The sequence below is a fragment of the Hippopotamus amphibius genome, chromosome 4, assembly GCF_030028045.1.
Source record: "Hippopotamus amphibius kiboko isolate mHipAmp2 chromosome 4, mHipAmp2.hap2, whole genome shotgun sequence".
Taxonomy (NCBI): Eukaryota; Metazoa; Chordata; class Mammalia; order Artiodactyla; family Hippopotamidae; genus Hippopotamus; species Hippopotamus amphibius.
Genome location: NC_080189.1, coordinates 176,857,006 through 176,877,716, shown reverse-complemented (window position 1 = coordinate 176,877,716; position 20,711 = coordinate 176,857,006). Strand labels below are relative to the sequence as shown.

Sequence of the window (20,711 nt, the reverse complement as noted above, 5' to 3'; positions counted from 1 at the left end):
TGATGCATGAATAGGAGTTCAACAGGCAGAGAAAAGTACAGAGAGTAGGGCACTTATGAAACCACAGAGAGAGCGATCAGGCATGCTCTGGAGAAGGTGAGGGGGTTAGGAAAGGAGTTCCTGGTGAGGATGGTTAAGTCCATACCTTCACAACCTAAAGGGCCTTTTATAATAAGCTATATAGCATTTGGACTTTACCCCACAAGAAATCTGGGGGTATTGAAGGCTGAAAAAACAGAGAGGCAACGCAACCAATTTGAGATTCAGAGAACAAACTCTACTGGCTGGATCAAGTCTCAAACTTAGTCCCACTCTAACAATTTGAAGCTTCTGGTTGAGAGATTTTATGTGTGTGAAATTATTGCTAGGAATAATCAGAAAGTGGACATTATTGGCATTCATCCAAACTGAAAAAGAAAAACGCCTTGGCATCAACAAAAGCTGCCCATACAATACTGCATTTCTAAAATAACAAATGTGTACCAACACTTATGGCAACAGCCATTTGGAGAACAAATTATGACTTAAAAGCACAGCATGCCTCCTCTGATATTTACTCACAAACATGGTGAGTAAACTCTCAAGTTGTGTGAACAGGGAAGAAAAGAGCTGTGAGCTTACTTGTCTGTCATCACTGTCGGCTGCTCATCTGTGAATTCTTCGGGTGCCGGCACAAACATGCTCACGATGCTGGGTGCTGACAGCAGACTGGATTTCGTGGCACCTGGGTAAGCAGCAAACAGACAACTGGTGAATAAATACATTTCTGGGGACCAGGAAAACCTCTCTTCTCCTCTTATAAATCCTCCAGAGATCACATTCATAGGGATGTGACACAGACAGCCCAATTACATTGTGAAAAACCCTCAAGAGTGAAATGAATTCAAGAAAGACTGATTTGTTTCAGTTTATACCATTTTAAGAACTAGACGCCTATGATTCCTTTTGCTTCTTGACTTTGAAAAAAATCAGAAAGAGTTCAGGTGTGCCAACAGGGTATTGAAACAGAGATGAAAAAAAAGTGGGGGGGGGGATCTTTTTCAAGAGTATCCTCAAATGAGTTACAACTCTTAATTGACAGGCATAAATGGAAGCTGCTCATACAATACTACGGTTTCTAAAATCACAAACACATGCCAACACTAAAATGTTGCTAATTTGGAAAAGGAATCAGATCCTCGTCTCTACACACCTAAGCAAGGGGAGAAGTTTGAGCTAAGAAATATCAGGACAGTTTTCTACTTTGTAAATTAATATAAGCCCCAAAACAAAAGACTTCATTTTTCACACCGAAATCTTTATGAACGAAATATGAAGGTTTTTGAATGAACCATCCAGTGACTTCAGCCAATCAATATCATGGAGTTTACTGCTCTGGGTTTTGATCCCTTCAAAGAAATCTGAGGCAGGAATCTAGTACTCTAGTGTGAGTTGATCTGGAGAGGGAGGAGGCTGTTCTCCATTAAGAAAACCACTAGTGCTGGACAGATTCTTCAGGAACTTTGGAAATAAGGCACTCCAAGAAGAATCCCAAAGTGAGAATTCAGAATAACACCATGTTCTACAAAGTAATAACTGAAATTCTTGAGTTCTTCAAAGAGGAAAGAAGCCAGAAAAACACAATGGTCATTAAAGAATCTGTTTTTCATTAAGGAACTGCTAACTTTGTGCTGATAAACAAAATAAAACTCTGATCTTTCCTTAACAAGGAGAAAGATAGTGATTCAGAGAACTGGTTTCTAAAGGAATCACGGCAAAAAATTTTAGAAATTTCACCAAGCGGGCAAAGTATTTCAATCTGAGGGAGGAAAAAATGACATTAAAGTCTTTAAAGAGTTGAGATGTTTCCATACTATACAGCCTCCCTTGTCTGATCAAAGGCTACAAAATATGTTTATAAGGGGACCTTCAGACCCAAATGGCAAAGGAAATTATCTGAAAATATCTTTATGTCACTTTCAAAGATCCCAAATGGGAATCCAAATTTTGCTACTATATTTATCAGCTCTCTCTGAGATAACACTCTCTCCTCATTTCATTCACAAAGATCTCCAGTTGTTTCATAAAGATGACGCTTTGAAAGGAAGCAACATATTTATCACAAGCAAAAGTATAAATCGATTAATAACAGAAAAGGCAAGAATTGGGCCAAGATAAAAGAAAACAGGATGATTATTAAAACTGTAAGGTAGACAGCAGGAAGTTGCTTCAAGAAACCAAAACACAGAAGCTTAAATCCAGTACTCCACATTTCTTGAACACTGACATACCACATCTACCCAATGCCAAAATGCCTGTGCTAGAAGTAGAAAAACTCACCCACAAGATACATGGTGATATATACACACAGTCTTACTAGAAACATAAGAAATTGATTTTTTAAGAAACCAACTTCGAGTCAAGGCTTTCAGAAGATTCTTGCCAATTACACATACATAGAAACCATAATTCAAGTCAAGAAAAGAGTGGGAATCCAAGTCTTTTGGGTAGTTTCAAGCCAATCATTACCTAATACAAATACCAAGGAACAGATATTTTTTGACAATGGCATTGTGAATTTGTTTTTCCATACAACAACACAGAATGTACAATGCAATATTTATGACAGTCATTTATAAAAGCAGATAGGTTATGAGACATTGGCCCCCAAATAGCAACATTAGCTCAATCAATGGATTTCTAAATACTGCTTACAACATGGGAGCAAAGAGTAACATACAAGGAGAAGGTGGGCAAAGCAAAAAGGAAGCCACTGGCCTCAGCTACCTTCTGTTATAGCTGAGTCACAACTAAGTCTGCAATACTAAGCACAGTCGCATTATCTCCCAGTTGTTGACAACACTTCCGATGCCACCACTACTGGTTCCCGTACTGAATACCCAAAGTGCACTCTATATGGAACTAGGAACAGACACAGAAGGTTCTTAGAAACCTTAATAAAGAGGGGCACCTCCTTCAACACCCAACATCAAAGCTGGAGGTTTTGACAAAAGCTTCTTTGGGAGTCTTGGAGAAAAGTATAAAGGTGCTAGTTTGCTTCAAAGCTTAAATGCACACATTAGTCCCCTAGCGGTATTAATGGACACTTCAGTTTACCTTGAAAGACTACCTGTCTTTGTTTCTATCATCTCATTCCACTTTTGCTTCTACTGACTGAGTCACTAGGTCATGGACAAACACCAGAGTTTCTTCGACCACCCTGACTTCTGCTCATAAAAGCTCTTCCTAAGCCCATTAATGAGAAGAATCTCATCTCTTTGGATACAGGGGGTAAAACTGCTACTCATTGCCAAATAAATGTTAGCCAAAGCTGGAGATAAATACCTCCTCATTCCTAAGGAAATTACAAGTGATATGGTCCAGAATTATAGGTCTGCTTGATTTATGGGACTAGCCAAGAGATGCAGTCATAACTCATTTTTGCTTTTTGGTTTTCACAAGCGATAGGTTAACCTGCCTTCTAAACAAAATAAGAAAAAAGAACAAAAGTAATGATTAACTAGACATGGGATGAATTTTAAGAATACATTTTCTGATTATCTTAGCATAGGTCTAGTCTCCACTTGCTCTTATGATCACCATAAAGTGCATATTTTGTTCAGTTTTGGATAGCTGAAAAGCTATTCATCTATGATCCTGATAATCTAGAAGGAACATAGATAAGCTGGACCACATACTCAGAGAAGCAGACACAGGATGATACAGAAAACTGACACATATTAGGAGGAATACCAAAGGACCCAGGGATGGGTGGTCAAGAAAAGACTGAGGAACTAAGCAACGGGTGGCTTTCTTCAAATACCTAAAACATTATATGAGAGAGTCTAGACTTGCTTTGTGTGACGCCAAGGGTTAAAAATTCACTCTAAGGAAGAAATTTTTGTCAGTCATGTTCAAAGATGAGATGTTGTACACTCCCAGGTCCTGGAACTGATTGAGCAAACGTTGGGTCCACTTCATGGAGCTGCTGAAGAAGAGATTTCAGCACCTGCTGGGTGACTAGATGATTGCCATATACAGTTTCTTTCACCCTTTCAGTCTGAGATTCTGCGACTTAGCTCACCTCTCATTCTCAACGGCTGTCCCTCCAGGTCAGGGTTTAGGCACATTGGCACATTACACTGGCGCTTCCCGGGCTGGATCTGTTCTGTGGATAAATAGAACATTTCAGTCCTCAATGCAGTCAATTGCACACAATTCACAATGCAAAGAATTTAACCAATAATCTCTTGGGGGCATTTTTTGGTGATTGTTACTATTGATTATTAAGATTTACAGGAAACAGCCTAGATTTTAGGGTAGGGTTGCTTGGGGTTTCACTACAAACCTGCCATTCAAGTGTATGCAGCTGAAAGCAGGAGAGCATCTAAAACAATCCCCCAAAGTCCAGATTCTCTAATCCCTCCCCAACAAAAGCTTAAATCCCGTATCTCTTGATATGAAATGAAAAAAATGAAAGGTTAATGTCACAGCCAGGAAAGACATGTTTTATGCAAATTAATAAATACATAAGTGATCATTTGCAGCAATGACCAAATAGATCGTACAGAAAACACGTGGAACTGGTAGCAAGGAAATGACAGGCATTTGACTGAGGGCTGGGGAACAGGAATAAGGGGACAGGGGCAAATGGAGGAGTAGTGCTCCAGGAACATTTGTTTCATGTGAAAGATGAGGCAAAGAAGCAAAGCTATCAGATGTGCATGGGTGGAGAAGAGGCAGGTATTCTGTGAGAGAGCAGGTACATGCTGAGGTGAGCGGACAATGACCCGTGCTCTGGGCTGCCTTTCTCAGTGTGTCTGCGTGATCAGATTTGTTCTTTTGGAGACTAGCAAGTCACTGAATCAACATATGTGGTATAAAGTGATGTGCCACCTAACATTAAACTACACACTCATTGACTCTCCTCTGGTCCTGGATTTGGGGAGAACTTTTTATGATACTAATAAAAACAAGAATGTTGAGATGAAGCTCTAGTAGGACTTGATGACTAGCGAACCAACTTGGAGGATGGAAAACAAGCCCAGGAAAACTCAGAAGAAAGAAATTCAGACAGCATGTAAATGGCAAGTATTAAATGAGAAACCAGAGTGACATGAACAAGGCTGAAGTTTGGTTGAAAAGTGAAAAATTCAGTTAAATGGGTTATTTGGCATCATGAAGATTTTTTTTAGATTAAAATTTAGATTAGAAATTGAGATCTGTTTGCCTTTGTATAACTCTACAGAGTCAATCAAACTAGGTTGTAACTGCAGTCAGAATCTAAAATGGTTAGGCTGAGCTTGCTACAGAGAACAGTAGCATGGCAAAATAGTCTTCAGAGCCCAAGGTCAACCGAACGAAAGATGGGCATTTAATTATCAGAGAACAAATCTAGCAAAAGCTTCCATTCTCAGTTCCTTACATAGCATCAGCTCAGTAAAGACATACACAAAGTCCACTTTGGTGTGAACAAAAAAGCTTCACCCAAACCCAGTAAACCCTTACGGCTGGTTATCCAGTGTCTTTCTCCTTGCCTCCCTTGCCCGTTGGCTTTTGGTCATTTCGTTATTCACTACCACTTACCACTAAAAAGAAGATAAAACACTAAACCTTTAAAATGTTAAGAACCTTTATAAAGGCCAGGAGAGTTGAAATTATCTGTTAAATATAGGATTGGGTATGGGGTACAGGATTTAGTTATCTAGACTAAGTCTCTATTTTTTTGAGAACAGTGTGGGAAAATGATGAAATAAATGTAAATATTATGGTTATGAGAAATTAACCGTATCTTAATAGTTGGGTTTTGTGGACACTGTAATTCCTGGTCATAAGGAAGGCTATCAAAATAATTGCATATAACTGTAGCCAGAAAGTACTAACCAAGATACGAAAATAGTCCTATCCAAGTGCTGGACCCCAGAGCATACCACCGTAGTAAACCCTGACATTTTCATAGTGCACGCATCTTGCAAAAAGTTTTCACATATATAATCTTGTAATCAAATGACCCATTTAATTAAAAACGAAAAAAAGAAAAGGCAGGCACTCAAAAGAGCAGAATTGCGGCAGTACTACTGGCTTGAGGAAGTAGTACGTGTGCAGAATGTGGTAACACAGTTTAGAAAATGCAGAGTGATCATGTTTAAAAGAGACATGTCACGGTGGTCAATTCTTACTTTAAAATTGAGGTTAGAGGCAGTTCCATCGTATGAGCGTGAGGGTGTGCGGCTGCAACCTGGTGACCCTGCTGACTAAAACACAGAGCTCATATTCCCAAACCTACCGGCAGACCATGACGTCACTAAGCTGACATTTGTTACCACTGTTATTATTACCATCAACAGTCCCTTAGTTCTGCTGCTTCATAGTTTATCAAACAGAGAATATCGACAATCTGGTGTTTTGTTTTGTTTTCTAATTTGCATCATGAAATCACAGCCATTCCCTCTTTTATGCATTTATTCAATACATCATTTCACCCCCAAAGAGACAGCCTGACATCTGGAATCTGGGTCTTAGAGGGGGAAAAAAAAAAAAGAGTTGGACCAGCCTAGATGGACGAACTGGTGGCCCTAGAACAAGTGGAAAGTTTAAATAGACGTATTAATTACCTTAGGTTTTTAAAAAATTGTTCGAACCACAGAATATGAGAGAAAAAGCTATTCCTTCACAAGGAAGCAAAGGGGACACAGAGAAAGTGACATTCGCTAATCTGAGAAGTAAAACAAGAAGAAAAAGCTTGACCCACCAGTGTCCCAGTTGCTGATGTTATGGGGGGCGCTAGACTGATGCTCCAGCTGTCGCTTCATTAACTGGCTCATTGTCAGAGCTCCCAGGGATCCCCTTTTCATCTGCCTATACTGAGCTATATGGAGGAAATTAGGAGAGGATTACTAGGGGGAATAAATTTGCACAGCACACAAAGGCTCTACACATCCATACAGAATATCTTAATTGAACCTTCAAATTGGCTATTCGTAATTGTTGAGGAAGCTGTATGCTCCTGTCCAGATGAAAAGCTAAGGCACTATGCTATTCCTGGTGCCTTTCTTCACTCAATAAAGAAAGAAACAGTGCCTATGAGCGCTTATCTGTAGCCTGTAAATATTTACCCCAGTTACAACAATATGTTATTTTCATTTGCTTGTTAATTCGTATACTCTGCCTTGTTCCCAAAAGGATTCAAGACAGATAATACTACCTGGAATTTATAGCTTAACTTTCTTTAATGGAGCTGTGTATACGTGGTTTCAGCCTCCATTATAACCCTCTGAAGTCCCCGTGTGTGTGTGTGTGTGTGTGTGTGTGTGTGTGTGTGTGGATGTACATCTGTGTTTTGGAGTAGGATGACACATAGTAACCCCAATTTTTAGAGAGAAATTGAAGCAAATGAAATTATGTTACTTGGAACCAACCAGCAGATGAGGTGGTCATAAAACCAAAACATGTTGACTCCAAAGTAAATGCTGTTTTCAATCTCTGTATGAGCCTCTGCCTACTGTTTGAAAAATGTGAATCAGATAACATTCCACAAGTATATTCCAGTACACATCTTTGTTTTGAAAAAAAAAAAATAGTGGTAACATTTTTATCTTACAATTAGGCATTGACAAATATCCCACAATTGATATGTCAAGTACATATGCATCTCCAAACTGGGAAAACAGTAAAAAGCACTTCTGCCAACAGACTGCTGAGTGAGAAAGCAACCTGCCTCCTACTCTCCTATTCCTCTTCAAGTGAGTTCACCAATCCCTGCCACCAGCCCAGTGAGAAAGGAAGAGCATCGCTGACAGGCCTTTTCTACATGATCCCAAACAACTGGATATTTAAGAACTTGTGGTTATTTACTCTCTTATAAGGACAATTTCAGAAACTGAAGCTCTGAAATACATGGTCTAGAAGGGGATGGTAGAAATCGAGATGTCTGCATGGCCCTAGAAAGCCGTACATATTACACACAGGTTACAATCATGGTACCAAGGCAGCAACTTGGTGTGATGTGAAATCAATTATGACATTATTTTTAATGTAATTAGCATGCAGTTTGATTCATGGTGGTCATGGCATGTTTAGCTACAAAATAATCAACTGATAAACTGAGCAAAAAAGAAGGGTGTGATGAGAATTCTTGTGTCTTGGAGTCCATGTTAACTGAATTCATGGAAATGACTATGCAAACTATTATGAAAAATCTGATTCTTGTGGTTGATTGGTAAATTTTGCAATTTCATGGTTCACTTGAAAGTGCAGCTTCAAGTAAAGTTCAAAGGCAGAAATCTTTTAAAAAATTTACAAATTCCAAGTGAAATTCAAAAGCAGAATCTTTTAGAAGTTTTAACAAATTTAAAAACTGCAGCATCTATCAGACAAAATCAAAGGATAAAAACCTCTAGTGATTGAATAATTTCTCCAGTCCTCATTGTTTTTTTTAAAGACAGAATTCCCTGAGAATAAAAACCCTTAATGCTTATCTCCATGTGTAAAGCACCTGGCATTATGCCTCCAAGAACACACCACCGAGAGCTATCCAATACATGCTTTTAATGAAGAGGAGGAAGAAGGTGGAGAGATGCACTATGCTGAATCCAAACGGGCTAGATTCAATCATGACTTCAGGATCATGATTCACTTGATACGTTTATTTTATGATACATTTTAACTAGCACTAAAGTCAAACTGACTTATCCTATCTCAAATTATACCCAAGGTGGAATTCTAACTGTAATTTCCTATCTTTTTGTTTCCAATGACTCATTGGAATTAGGAGGAGAAGATATGTTTTCAGGATTTTAGTATGTGGACTTAAAAAATGGGCATTTTATCATGTTATAAAACAGATTTTTTTGTGATAAAAGAACAATTAGATTCAGAATGAGCCATTCTTTGCTACCAAAAGGGCAAATAACTGTTACTTGAAAACGCTTTATTAGAATTTCTATAATCTCTATTATAACTGAATTGGAATGATTTCAAGGCAGTGTGGTATACTAAAAAAACACCAGGGGCTTCAAAAATCAAACAGACCTAGCATCAATTCCTGTCTCTATCACTTAATAGCTGTATGACTTCAGGCAAGTCACTAGCCTCTCTGAACCTCAGTTTCCTCGTCTATAAAATTGGGTCAATAATATCTGCCATGCAGTGCTGATGTGAGGGTTTAATAAGATAACAATGTATATAAACCATTTAGCACAGTGCTTGGAATATGGCACGTGTCAAATAATTAGTAGCTATTGTTACTATTATGTCTGTGAATGCCTGGAGAACAAGAGATGTCTTATTTATTCACCTTTGATCACCAGTGCCAAGCACAGTGCCTGGTGCCCAGAAGACACTTAATAAATAGTAGCTGAATGAATGAAAGCATGAATAAATGAAGGATGAAGATGATGACATTGTTCCACACTACCAGTCCAGCATTTAAGTTAAGATCTTTATCTGGTTTTCAGCATCATCGTTATTTCAAGAGATGGTCAAATGAAAATCCACTAGCTCTTGAGGCGGCATCCAACACGGAACACAAAATAACCAGCACATGTGACAAGCGTTTGCAGAAGCTGCACCACTGTTTGTATCTCTGATTCCTGCTGGGAATTTCCTATGCTAAAGTCTTTTAATTGACTCCACTGAGCCGGGTGGACACCCTTATTTTCACCTCAATGGAACTCAAGCTCCTTATGGGCAAAATCTAGGACCCAACAACGCAGGGCAGTTTCAAAATAGTTACCTTCTATAGATGCAGTAAAATTTCATGGCATTTTAATTTTCCGATCCAAAAGTTCTAGATTCGGTAATAACTTTGGGATCATGATATAGCTGATATATTTATTTGGTAACTTAGATAATAATTTTGTCAAGAATGGAGGTGATTCAAATTAAACAAAGGTGTTTCATGTTCAATTCTGTCCCAGACAGTGTTTTTCACTCGTCCCAAAATCAATTCCATGTTTTGTGTCTAAGCTAGTCATATACAATACTGATTTTATTGAATTATCCAGTGATTATTCCTAAATGAATTAGCATTCTTGGCCTATCAGAAACCATACTGATTTATCAAACACTTGAGATGCTGACAAAAGTGGACCTATATCTCAGGGTCTCTGAGAACATACAACAGTATTAACCAGGAAGCTAATGCACCGTTAAAAAAAAAAAAAAAGAAAAAAACAATACCAAGAGTGTGAAAATTGAAAACAACACAGCATATAATGCTCCACAATCAATGTACAGGTGAAATGATCACTAAAGGAAATCTTACTTGATATGGAGGAATGGCTACTCGTTTCTGGCACACCTGCTTCTAATGTAGGGGCAGATGAGGATTCTCGTGGCATTTCCAAAGTCGAAAGTCCTTTAGTAGCGGGATCTACAAACAGAAATATTATTTAAAAGTCAGGACATTAATTGAAAGCAAGTTCAAGAAACTTTTTCGTATATTTTCCCTTCTTGCCCAATTCTCCCATTCAAATCATTATATACTTTCTGGCCCTACTAATCACTTTAATGGAACCACATACACACTGGTCTCAAAGTTCCATGGAGAGTCGTTTCCACATTACACTATGCATGTGTCGATATGCCCCTCAGAGATTAACGACAGCACGATTACAAAGCTAGAGCCCGGCATGCTTGTATCACACATCCTTGCACCTTTCCAGAACCGAATTTTCTTTTCATATAAAACCCAAAGACACTTACAGTTGATCCACCTATATCATTCCACCACTTCGCCTTTGGCAATTTCCTACTCATCATTTACATCTCAATTATATAGACAATTATATAGACAATTCCTCCTCCAGAAAGGCATCCAGGATTCCCACCCCCAAATTCAAACAAAAAACTGGATCATGCAACCCTCTTACGTAATCCCTGAGCACCCTGTCCTAACCTTTACCAAAATTAACACACGATAATGTAATTGTCTATTTACCTGCCTACAACCTTTGCTAAACCATAAGTAATTTAAGAGCAGGGACTGTATCTAACTTGGAATAATTACTTACTAATAACTCATATTTTCTATTTTGTTAGTTAAGCAAGAAAGAGACTGTATTATTTTCTTCCACTATGGACAAATGCACCTAAGGTGAAATATTTTCTGCATATAATATTGTCTTTTTAATCTATGAATAACGGGAAACAAGCTGTCCCACATTATTCTAGGTAAAGATTATCCTTTAAAGCTTTTTGAAAAGTTTAATGGTTTATCAGGGCAAACCCCTAAAATTTTTTGTAAACTTTCTTGCCATCTTAAGCAACATGCACTATATATTGACTCAGTGAGCATCCAGGAATTACCACTATGGGCTTCTATGATTATAGCATGTCCACCCTAAAGGGCTTCAAGTTCTTAAGCTTCATGATATCTGTCTCCTCCTTTTCATGTTATCAATTGTTTTTTCTTGCCACAGAGCAAGTCACCATACATTCACACGTACATGCAATGTAAGTATGCAGATGCTATGCTACTATTGGGTGATCGTTACACTTATTAAACTGTCAGAAGTAAAAGTAAAATAGATCGTAGGTGAGGGCCTGGGAGAAAAGCTTTTAAGCATTGATTTTAGAACATCTATTTTTGCTTCTCAGAGGTCTTTCTTAATAGATACAGCTGCCAGATTAATAATTTCTCAATAACAAAAAAAGTGTAACTGTTGCAATGTTTCCCGAATTTTCCTAATAAAGCATAAAATAACTACTCATTTTAAATTCCTTGGTTATTAAGATATCAAAGATTAGGTTATTGTTTTTCTCTTAGGTATCTTCCCCAAACTGCTAGTTAAAAACATGCATAATTACCTCTCCTACCCTTATCTTCCTCTGTTTTATATTTGCTGCTATTATGGCATAATAATCCCCCCAATAATGTAGAATGAGAAAGCTTAAAGACAAGAACTCTTTGATAGATTTTTGAGACTTTTAGAGTTTGAGTATGCTTATTAAAATCCTGGGTATCTTTAATTTTAAAGAAATGTTATAACTCTAAGATAGTTGTTCATAATCATCAGTGTACCAAGATTCTCTAAGCCAGGCAGTTTTGCTTAGTCCTATATTATTTTATGAAGCCTTCCATTTGTATATAGTTTAAGATGACAAATATTTGAATAGAACTATATACTTAGCTTAAAACTTTTCTATTCAATTTTTTATACCGATATGAAGAAAATGTCATATTACTGATTCATCCATTCAGATATTTGCCAACACTATACTAGGCACTTGGGATACAATCAAAGAACAAACCAGAGGAAATTCCTTGCCTTTGGGAACTTCCATTTTAGTGGGGACATACAGACAATAATTAACATACATAAAAGTAAATAAATTATTGTATGTTAGAAGAGTAATTCTTTGTAGAAGAGAAATAGAGAAGAGAAACTGATTCTAAGATGCCGGGTAGGGGTAGAAGCGTGGGATGTGGGCCAGGCCTCGTTGGGAACCTGGTATTTGAACAAAGAATTAAAAGAAATGACAGACTGACCCAGGCAGGTATCTGGGGAAGACAGGTTCAGGCTGAGGGATCGGCCAGTGTAAAGGCCCCAAGGTAGGAAAATATAATGAATATTCAAAAAATGGCAGGAGGCCACTGTGGCTGAATAGAAGAACTGTGGAGAGAATCTTGCAAAATGAAGTCAGAGAACAATAAGAATCAGGACCACGTAAAATATTTTAGGAATTTAAAGGACTTGAGCTTTTCCTGTGAAAGAAATGGGAGCCAATAGAGGGTTTTAAGCAGAGAAATGGTATAGTCTCATGGTTTAGAGGATCACTGTGGCTGCCACATTGGGAAGATACAAAGGCAGTAAGGGAAGAAGGCAAGAGTCCAGTTATGAGGCTATCGCAGTTGATCCAGATGAAAGATGGTAATGGCTCAGACCAGGGTGGAAGCAGGGGAGACGGTGAGAAGGGGTAGATTTTGAAGGTAGATTAAGGTGGCCAGATAAAAGAGGACACCCAGTTAAAGTTTAATTTTGGATAAACAACAGAAATTTTTTTTAGTGTGAGTATGTCCCATGCAATATTTGGCAGATGTGGCCCCAAATCTTCACTCCTCTCTGAATCAATGACCTTTGCCGTGTCACTTAAAAGTCCCTCCCACTAAAGAGGCAAGGTATATTTCCCCTCTTGACTTGGAGTCCAGCCAGGTGATTTGCTTTGGCTCATGGAATATTTACAGGTAAAATATGACCAAAGGCTTGCAAAGCTCCTGTGCAATTGGGTTTGCTTTCTTGTGCCTCTTCCATCACCCTAAGAAAAATATTTCCAGGCTTCATGGGTCCCAGGAGGAGGCTGGCCACCCAATCCAGCCTAGATTAGCTGATCTGCAGATAACCAACAGCCCTCGAATTGAAAAAATGCTTACTGTTATATGTTGCTGATATTTGTATGCTTATTTGTTACACAGCATTATTCCAGCAATAGGTACATAATAGAGTTGTCTCAGTATACAGATGAGATGGTATGTAAAACCACAAGACTGGATGAGATCACCAACACAGTGATTGTAGACAGAACTGAGAAAAGGACCAAGGACAAAGACCCAAGGGCACTCCCTCTTTAGGGAGATAAGGAGGAACCGAAAAACAGAGATTGAGAAGGAGTGACCACTGAATATCTGGAAAACCAAGAGAATGTGGTATCCCAGAAGCCAAGTGAAGTGAGGGTGATCAACTCTGCAAAATATTGAATCAGAAGATAATATCTAAGAATTGACCATTGGATTTAGCAATGAAGGCCACTGGTGACCTTGACAAGTGAAGTTTGGGTGAACTCTGGAAGTTTCATAGGAATAATGAATTCTTTTTAGAAACAATAGCCTGGGGGAAAATTGGAGATAGTGATAGCATAGATAACTCTTTAAAAAGTTTTGCTTAAATCAACTATACTCCAATAAAAAAAATTTTAACAAGTTTTGCTAAAACCTAGAGGATATTATGCTAAGTGAAGTAAGGCAGACAGAGAAAAACAAATACTATATGATTTCTCCTATATATGGATTCTTAAAAACAAAACAAATGAGCAAACAAAACAGAAACAGATTCATAGATGCAGGGAACAAACGAGTGGTTGCCAAAGAGGAGGGCGATGGAGGGAAGGAGGGATGGACAAAACAGGTGAAGAGGATTAAGAGGCACAAACTTTCAGTTATAAAATGAGTAATGGGGATGCAATATACAGACTAGGGAATGCGGTCAACAATATTGTACTAACTTTAAGTGGTGATAGATGGTAACTAGACTTATCATGGTGATGATTTTGTAATGTATATAAATGTCGAATCGTTCTGCTGTACACCTGAAATTAACATAACGCTGTATGTCAATTTTACTTCAGTAAAAGTGGGGGGGGGGGACTTTTTCCTAAAAGGGAAGAAGCAAATTGGGACAATAATGGGGAGAATTAGGATCAAGAGCTTTTTTTAAGAGAGAGAAAGAAGATGGTGTTTGTATGTTCAAGTCAAAGATACTTTAGAAATAACTAAGGAAGGAGTAAGAGGGGAGAATTTCTGGGCCTACATCCTGGAGTAAGAGAGATAGAATCATGTTCACATGTGGAAAGGCTGCCTTCAGACCAAAACACAGTTTACCTGCAGCCCCAGCTAGGAAGGCCAGGTGTGTGGGTGCCAATGATGGAAGGTAGGCAGATTTGATTATGTCAAATAGGAAGAGATACTGAAAGTTTGGAAAGAAAAGTAGCTATGAAATCGTCAGGAGAATGGAAATGTGAATGGACCAGGGAAATATGGTGTGATTGCCAGGTAGCTCTAAGGACCCCATTGAGTTTCATGGTCATGAATTTAAAATAAGACCAGTCAATATCATTATGTGTTTTTCCCTCCAGTTACACTCATCTGTAAGAGGTATAGGTACTGGTAGATGGAAAGGTAGATTTGATGAGGGTTGTGTTTAGCCAAGCAAGTCTGAAAAAGCAAAGGTCAGGAATGATGTAGGCAGGGAGGGATTACAATGACTGACTTGAGAAGGGAAGACATGAAGTAGGGGAGGGACAGTGAAAGGCAAAAGGATGAATACAGTGCTGTCCAGAGAGAGAGGAAATGGTAATCAGAGAAGGGGAGACAGTGGACTGACATCACGGACAGGCTGCAGTTACTGATAATAACAAGTTCTATGATATGACCATGGGACTAAGTAACTGAGCAAGGGTGGAAGATGAAAAAAAATGTCTCCGGAGAAGATGAATTCAAGGAACTGAGAAGCCACAGTGTCAGAAGACACTGTACTAAGACGCTGTACTGTGTGTATTAACATTGAAATCAATAAGAATTAAGACAGAAAGAGTTTAGGAAAGAGTAAAAAGAGCCAGGAATTAAAATTGTCAATAAACGAGAAAGTCGGGGTAAGTAATGTGAGATTCGGAGCTAGGTGTTTTTAAAGACAAGGTGGGAACGGTCTGAAGAGGGAACTGATGAGCAAGGAAGATGCCTACATCCTGGCCCTAGCCCAAGGACACAGTCTCCTCAGGGAAGAGCTGGGTTTCCATCAGACTAAGAAGATAAAGGAAACGGAGCACGTGAAGAACCATGAATTTCTGATGCAGAAAAAGTTTCAGGAGTTGGGATAAGGTGGGAGAAAGGTTCTGGACAGAAGATGTGCAAGGCCTTATGGAAATTAGAGTGAGAGGGATGAAGGGTGATCTGGGGCTTCTTGCAGGGACTGGCATGAACAGAGGGGAAGCACACAGTGCCATTAGATCTGTAGACTCAAGGCAATTAGCAATGGCAGGGCTGTAGGTCTGGGCCTCCCCTGACTACCACTGACAGAGGCAAGATGGTCTGGGGAAGCCTGAGGCTTACTCTGAGCACTTGGCCCTCCTTCCAACACCCAGCAAGGAAGGGTAGCTCTGTAGGTCTGTGGCAGGTGGGACACTACACAGATATAAAATTATTATGACAGCATAACCTATATTACAAAAATTTTAAATACGTCATAATTGTCAGATACTTTCCTTCTTGTTCTGGTAACAGATATATTAATATAATACCAATCTCCTCCCTGATAGCCTGGGGAACAATTTGACATATGGGTGAATAAAGAAGGCAACACACAGACACACACAAACATACACACCACAACCTATATACAACCTATATATCGTATATACCCACCCTATAGACCTCATATAGTTTCTTATGTACCCACCTATAGACCTCTATAGTTTCTAGGTCAGTGCTTCCCTCCATCTATATGCAACAATTTTCTTGGCTCCAAATAATTAAAAGGTGTCCCAGTTTCCCTAGAAACCTTAAACTTTCCTGTTATTACCAGAATCTTTTTCTTCCCCCTACCTGGCTGGAGCATGACCTTTTTCAAATACACTAATGTTCATTTGGCAAGTTTTTACACAGCACCTTTGAGGTACACAGCTCTGTCCTATGAAGTAGAGAACAGCTAGAAACCTCAGGAAATGCCCAGGGCAAATAAAAGGACTGAGCCTGTTCTCTTAGGAGTTGCTTTTGTTATAGAGTAGGGCACATCACCTCCTCAGAGTGTCAGTGTCCTCTTATAGGAAATGAGGGATTATACTAGAGGTCCCCAAGGTTTCTGCCGGTGCTCAGTGTTTAGTAGAGTCATAGACTCTACTAAAATAACCATCCCTGGCAATCTTGTTTTTTCTGAAGATTCACATTCTTTTTTTTTTTTTAAGATGTGAGCTGAGAAATGAAGAAACAATCTGATCAGTATTATGATAACAGAGCAGAGGACTGTGTTTTAGGATGAGGAGGACTATAGGCTTGTCACTTTTTCAAGTTAATCTTTCTTAGAAACAGTACCTCCAAGGAGACACAAGAAATGGCATTTGAGGCAGGAAGTACTTGTGCTATAACAACTTCACCATCAACTGGTGACCACGGATTAGAATCTAGGTTGTAACTGGGCTCTTTTTGGTTCCTGAGGGCACACCATGTCTGCCAGACTGCTGACATTTGGTTAGAATATGTCATCAGCTGTAGACCCTAAATGATTATACAGTCAATTCTTAATCATGCCAAGCACTCTTTGCTCTGTTTTAGCCTTTCATGTTTGTTCCTCCTTTGGGCTGTATCATAATTCTCTAAAGTATAGCAGGAAAAAAAAAAAAGGAAAGCAATAAGAGTTCAAATTCCTTTTGCTGTTTGAGGAAAACAAAGATGATATTTGGAATGTCTTGATGTGAATTAATCATTGCCTCTTGTTGCCACGGATGATCAAGAACTGACTTCAGAGTTTAGAAACAACCAATACAGAAACACTTATGGAGCCAATAGAACCACATCTGAATCCAACACACTCCAGTAAGCAGGAAGGGGTCAGCGTGATAATGAAACAGTCATAACATCATTCCTTGACATTATAAGATTGAGAGTTTGATGCACATCAGTGCCAAGACCCTAACAAGTAAGATGCACAGACATGAACGTAAAGCTGGGGAGAAAGAAGAGAGATGTGCTCACCTGGATCTTTCTCATCTCCCAATTTGTCCAGAATGTTGAAGGAAATGTCAAGGTACTCTCTCTGGATAGCGCTGACCGCAATCTTCCTCTGCTTCCTCTGCCTGGGGACAATCTGAATCTTAAATTCGGATTCCTCAGCTCCCTCCTCTTCTGCCTTCCTTTCAGGGTTCTGTTCTGCATCCGATTCAGCACTGGTGTCGGGCTTCTCACTCTCCGTTGGGTTCTCAGAATCTTCAGGGACTTTGAGGAGGACAGTTTTTGCCCCTGAACTCGGCATCAGCCCACCGGGCTGCTCTTCCTCGATGCTGGACTCAGGGTTATCGTCCAGTGACATCTCCGGGAGCGCAAACGACTTCTGAAGGAGGTCTCGTTTTTGCTTAAGCGTGAGCGGGCTGCCACAGGAAAACTCTTGCAGCTCCTCGGGCTTTGAAAATTCTTCAGAGTCTGTGGGGTCTTCCAGAGCTATGAGAGAGGAGTCCTTGTCACCCACTGACGGGTTATTTCCTGAGTCCTTAGAAGAAAAGTCTTTGGAACAGTCCTCCACACTTACTTGCACAAGGGGCGTTGTACTGAGGCTGAGGACAGAGGGGTGGCTGGGGATGCAGGGAGAGGAGGCGGCGTTCTTACCAGAGGTACCATCATTCCCTTGGTCCATGGTCTCCTCTTCATCACTCTCTACTATTCGGAGAGGTGGAAGAGGTTCAAACACAAGGGAGTCGCTGTCCGACGTTGAGAGCATAGAGTGTTTTTCAGGCCCAGATGTTGAATCTGAGGACAGATCTATCAGATCTAAGTCCTCTTTGGGAGCAGGCTTTATTGGAGAATCAACTTTCACCTCAAATGTCTCCATGCAGTTTAACCTAACTTCTGGTATTACGGGTCTCCGAGTTTCTGGAAAACCTTCCACAGCCGGGTTCTCGGGGATTTCGGCGTTGTCAGGCCTCGTAGCAGAATTCTGTCTAGACCGTCCAGGGTCATGTTGTCTTTGCATGAAATAAGCAGCTTGGGCAGGAGGCTTGTCTAGGTCACACCGGTCTATGCAGGACTTCCTACGGCGCTCGTCTAGTGTAAACAAGAGGGAGTCTGCATTCCCTATATCAAGAGATTTTTGTTTTAAAGAGCGCAGCTTTTTTTTCTGAATGCTTTCTTCTCTCACACAGTGTAGAATGTTGTCTTGTAATGCACCCGTTTCTCTATATTCAGCCAGTTCTATTTCACCTGATTAAAACAGAAAAAGCTAGTACTATTTTACTTGGAGATTTCACCTTTCTTTTCCCCTCATACTTGGGCATACACAATTGGCATCAATCATAATCACAATCCCAGCTCCACCAGAAGGTAAAACTGACTTTCTGGCCAAGTTTCCATAAGGTTCACTCTAATTTCAAAAACCAAAGAAAACTTTGGAATGCGAGAACCCCGAACGGCAGTTTAAGATCTTATTTCCAGGGTCAGGCTTCGGGATAAGTCCTCAGCTCTGTTCACTTGTGCACGGGAGAGGGGATCGCTTTTGGCTGAGGCAGATCTAGGAAACTGTATTCAAATTGTGTGGAAGAGAAGCAAACATTTTGCAACAAATCAAATCAAGCGATGGCCCTCTAAGACAGTCATGATGTGAGTGCGGTATCTGTCAATTCACGTATATATATAGGTCTGTGTATATATATACTGGTTGTGCATACACATATATAAAATCAACGGTATTAAAAATGTGTAGTAACGTAATAAAATTAAGATTTCACCCCAAACAAACGGTAGAGTACAACATTTCTGCATAAAATGACTAAGAGGAAAAAATTCATACTTCTCTGAACATTCATCTCAACCGGCTGATATTTCACCATTTTGCTGCCGCCTATCCTTTTCAATCTTGCAAAAAAAGTTTGAGACTCTTTATTGCAGGGTCCAGTAGGTGTATCATGAATATCAGATTCATCAAAAACACTATCTTCTTCTAATTGGGGAGAGAAAGTCAAAATTACACTTAAGAGGTTATTCTCTCTTAGGCTGTGCCTACACAAGCATTTCAATGAAAGCATTATGGAACACGGTCTGGGGTGGTTTCTACACCAGCCCAAGGCTAGCCTGGCTTGGCATTTCATTCAGGTGTTGAATTACTCGTATGTTGAACAGTGCAAGCTGTTACCCCTCATTTTCCATGTCACAGTGGGTAGCATTTTCAAGAGGGGCATCTCAATATCCCAATAGGACCTTCATGGGGAAACTTTTCCAAGGCACTTAAAACCAGATAACCAATGCATATCAGGAATCTGGGACACTCCTTAAAGGTGCCTGCTTTTGGTGAATTTTCAGGCTGATTTGGCAAAAGAAAATGAAGCAAAATGAGTGGATCTTGCCCCTTCCAAAAATATATGCCTTCCTGGGATTTGAGAACTGGCATAGACACAGCCTAACAGTACATGCACCTTATACTTTGTGAATGCAAAATACTGTACTCTACATTTGGTAATGAAACACACCACACACAGAAAAAGCTTAGAAAAGCCACTGGTAGTCTCAAAAGCTCCACAAATGATTATGGACTGAAAGAGTAAACAAAGGAAAAAGAAAACAGAAAATAACATTTCCCTCTATTAAAGTAAGACTCTTCTCTGAAGAGTTTGCCACATGTAGCTATTATGAATCCCAGAAAGAATCTTTGACTCTTAAGTCCTGAGTCTCCATAAACAAAGCGGTCACTTAGAGTCCTAGCAAGCTTGTTTCTATGTCCTCTTCTATCCCCATTTGGCCACTTTTAAATCAAAGAGAAACCCAAAAACACAGTAATGAGGAAAAGGTTGCTATTTCGCAACCTATGAAGTTCACTTAATACATTTTCTTCCTTCATCCTTTGGAAAGGCCAAAGCCATGTACAAAGCAGCAAGAGAAAAGGCAACAAAAATGCATTTAATACCACAGTAAATGGAATTAACCTACTATTCAAGGTGAACATCATTGAAATCATAGTGTTTGGCCTATATTTACATCTACCTATATGACAAATTGAGGCTCAGGTGTGATTATGATTATTTAAGATTTCTTAAGTATAAGGGGAATACAAGCATAGAGTTGAGTTTTAAGGGCCAACTCTGTTTTAAAACACAAAATTCTACAAGTAAATGAAATTTGAAGCAGTAGATGTTAGACAAAATAATCATAATAATCTTTTTGGTCAAATAAAAAAATAAGCGTTAATGATCAAAATGGATACAAAACTCCCAGTGAACTTCTGCAAGGATGAGGAAGCCTGTCAATACAATGACTGGTTTTA

General features: G+C 39.3%; 1 protein-coding gene across 3 annotated transcripts in view; it reads right to left on the bottom strand.

The window, feature by feature from the left end:
* Positions 1–20,711, bottom strand: part of UNC79 (unc-79 homolog, NALCN channel complex subunit) — a 201,067-nt gene that overhangs the window by 59,767 nt on the left and 120,589 nt on the right. For 2 of the 3 annotated variants that reach the window (XM_057732406.1, XM_057732407.1), the window contains 6 exons: positions 19,245–19,394; positions 17,441–18,658; positions 10,244–10,351; positions 6,731–6,847; positions 4,064–4,147; positions 622–724 (listed from right to left, as the gene is read on the bottom strand). In XM_057732406.1, coding sequence (XP_057588389.1) covers positions 622–724; positions 4,064–4,147; positions 6,731–6,847; positions 10,244–10,351; positions 17,441–18,658; positions 19,245–19,394 — 1,780 coding nt within the window. The remainder of the gene's footprint in view (positions 1–621; positions 725–4,063; positions 4,148–6,730; positions 6,848–10,243; positions 10,352–17,440; positions 18,659–19,244; positions 19,395–20,711) is intronic. The other variant, XM_057732408.1, reaches the window with a different exon arrangement.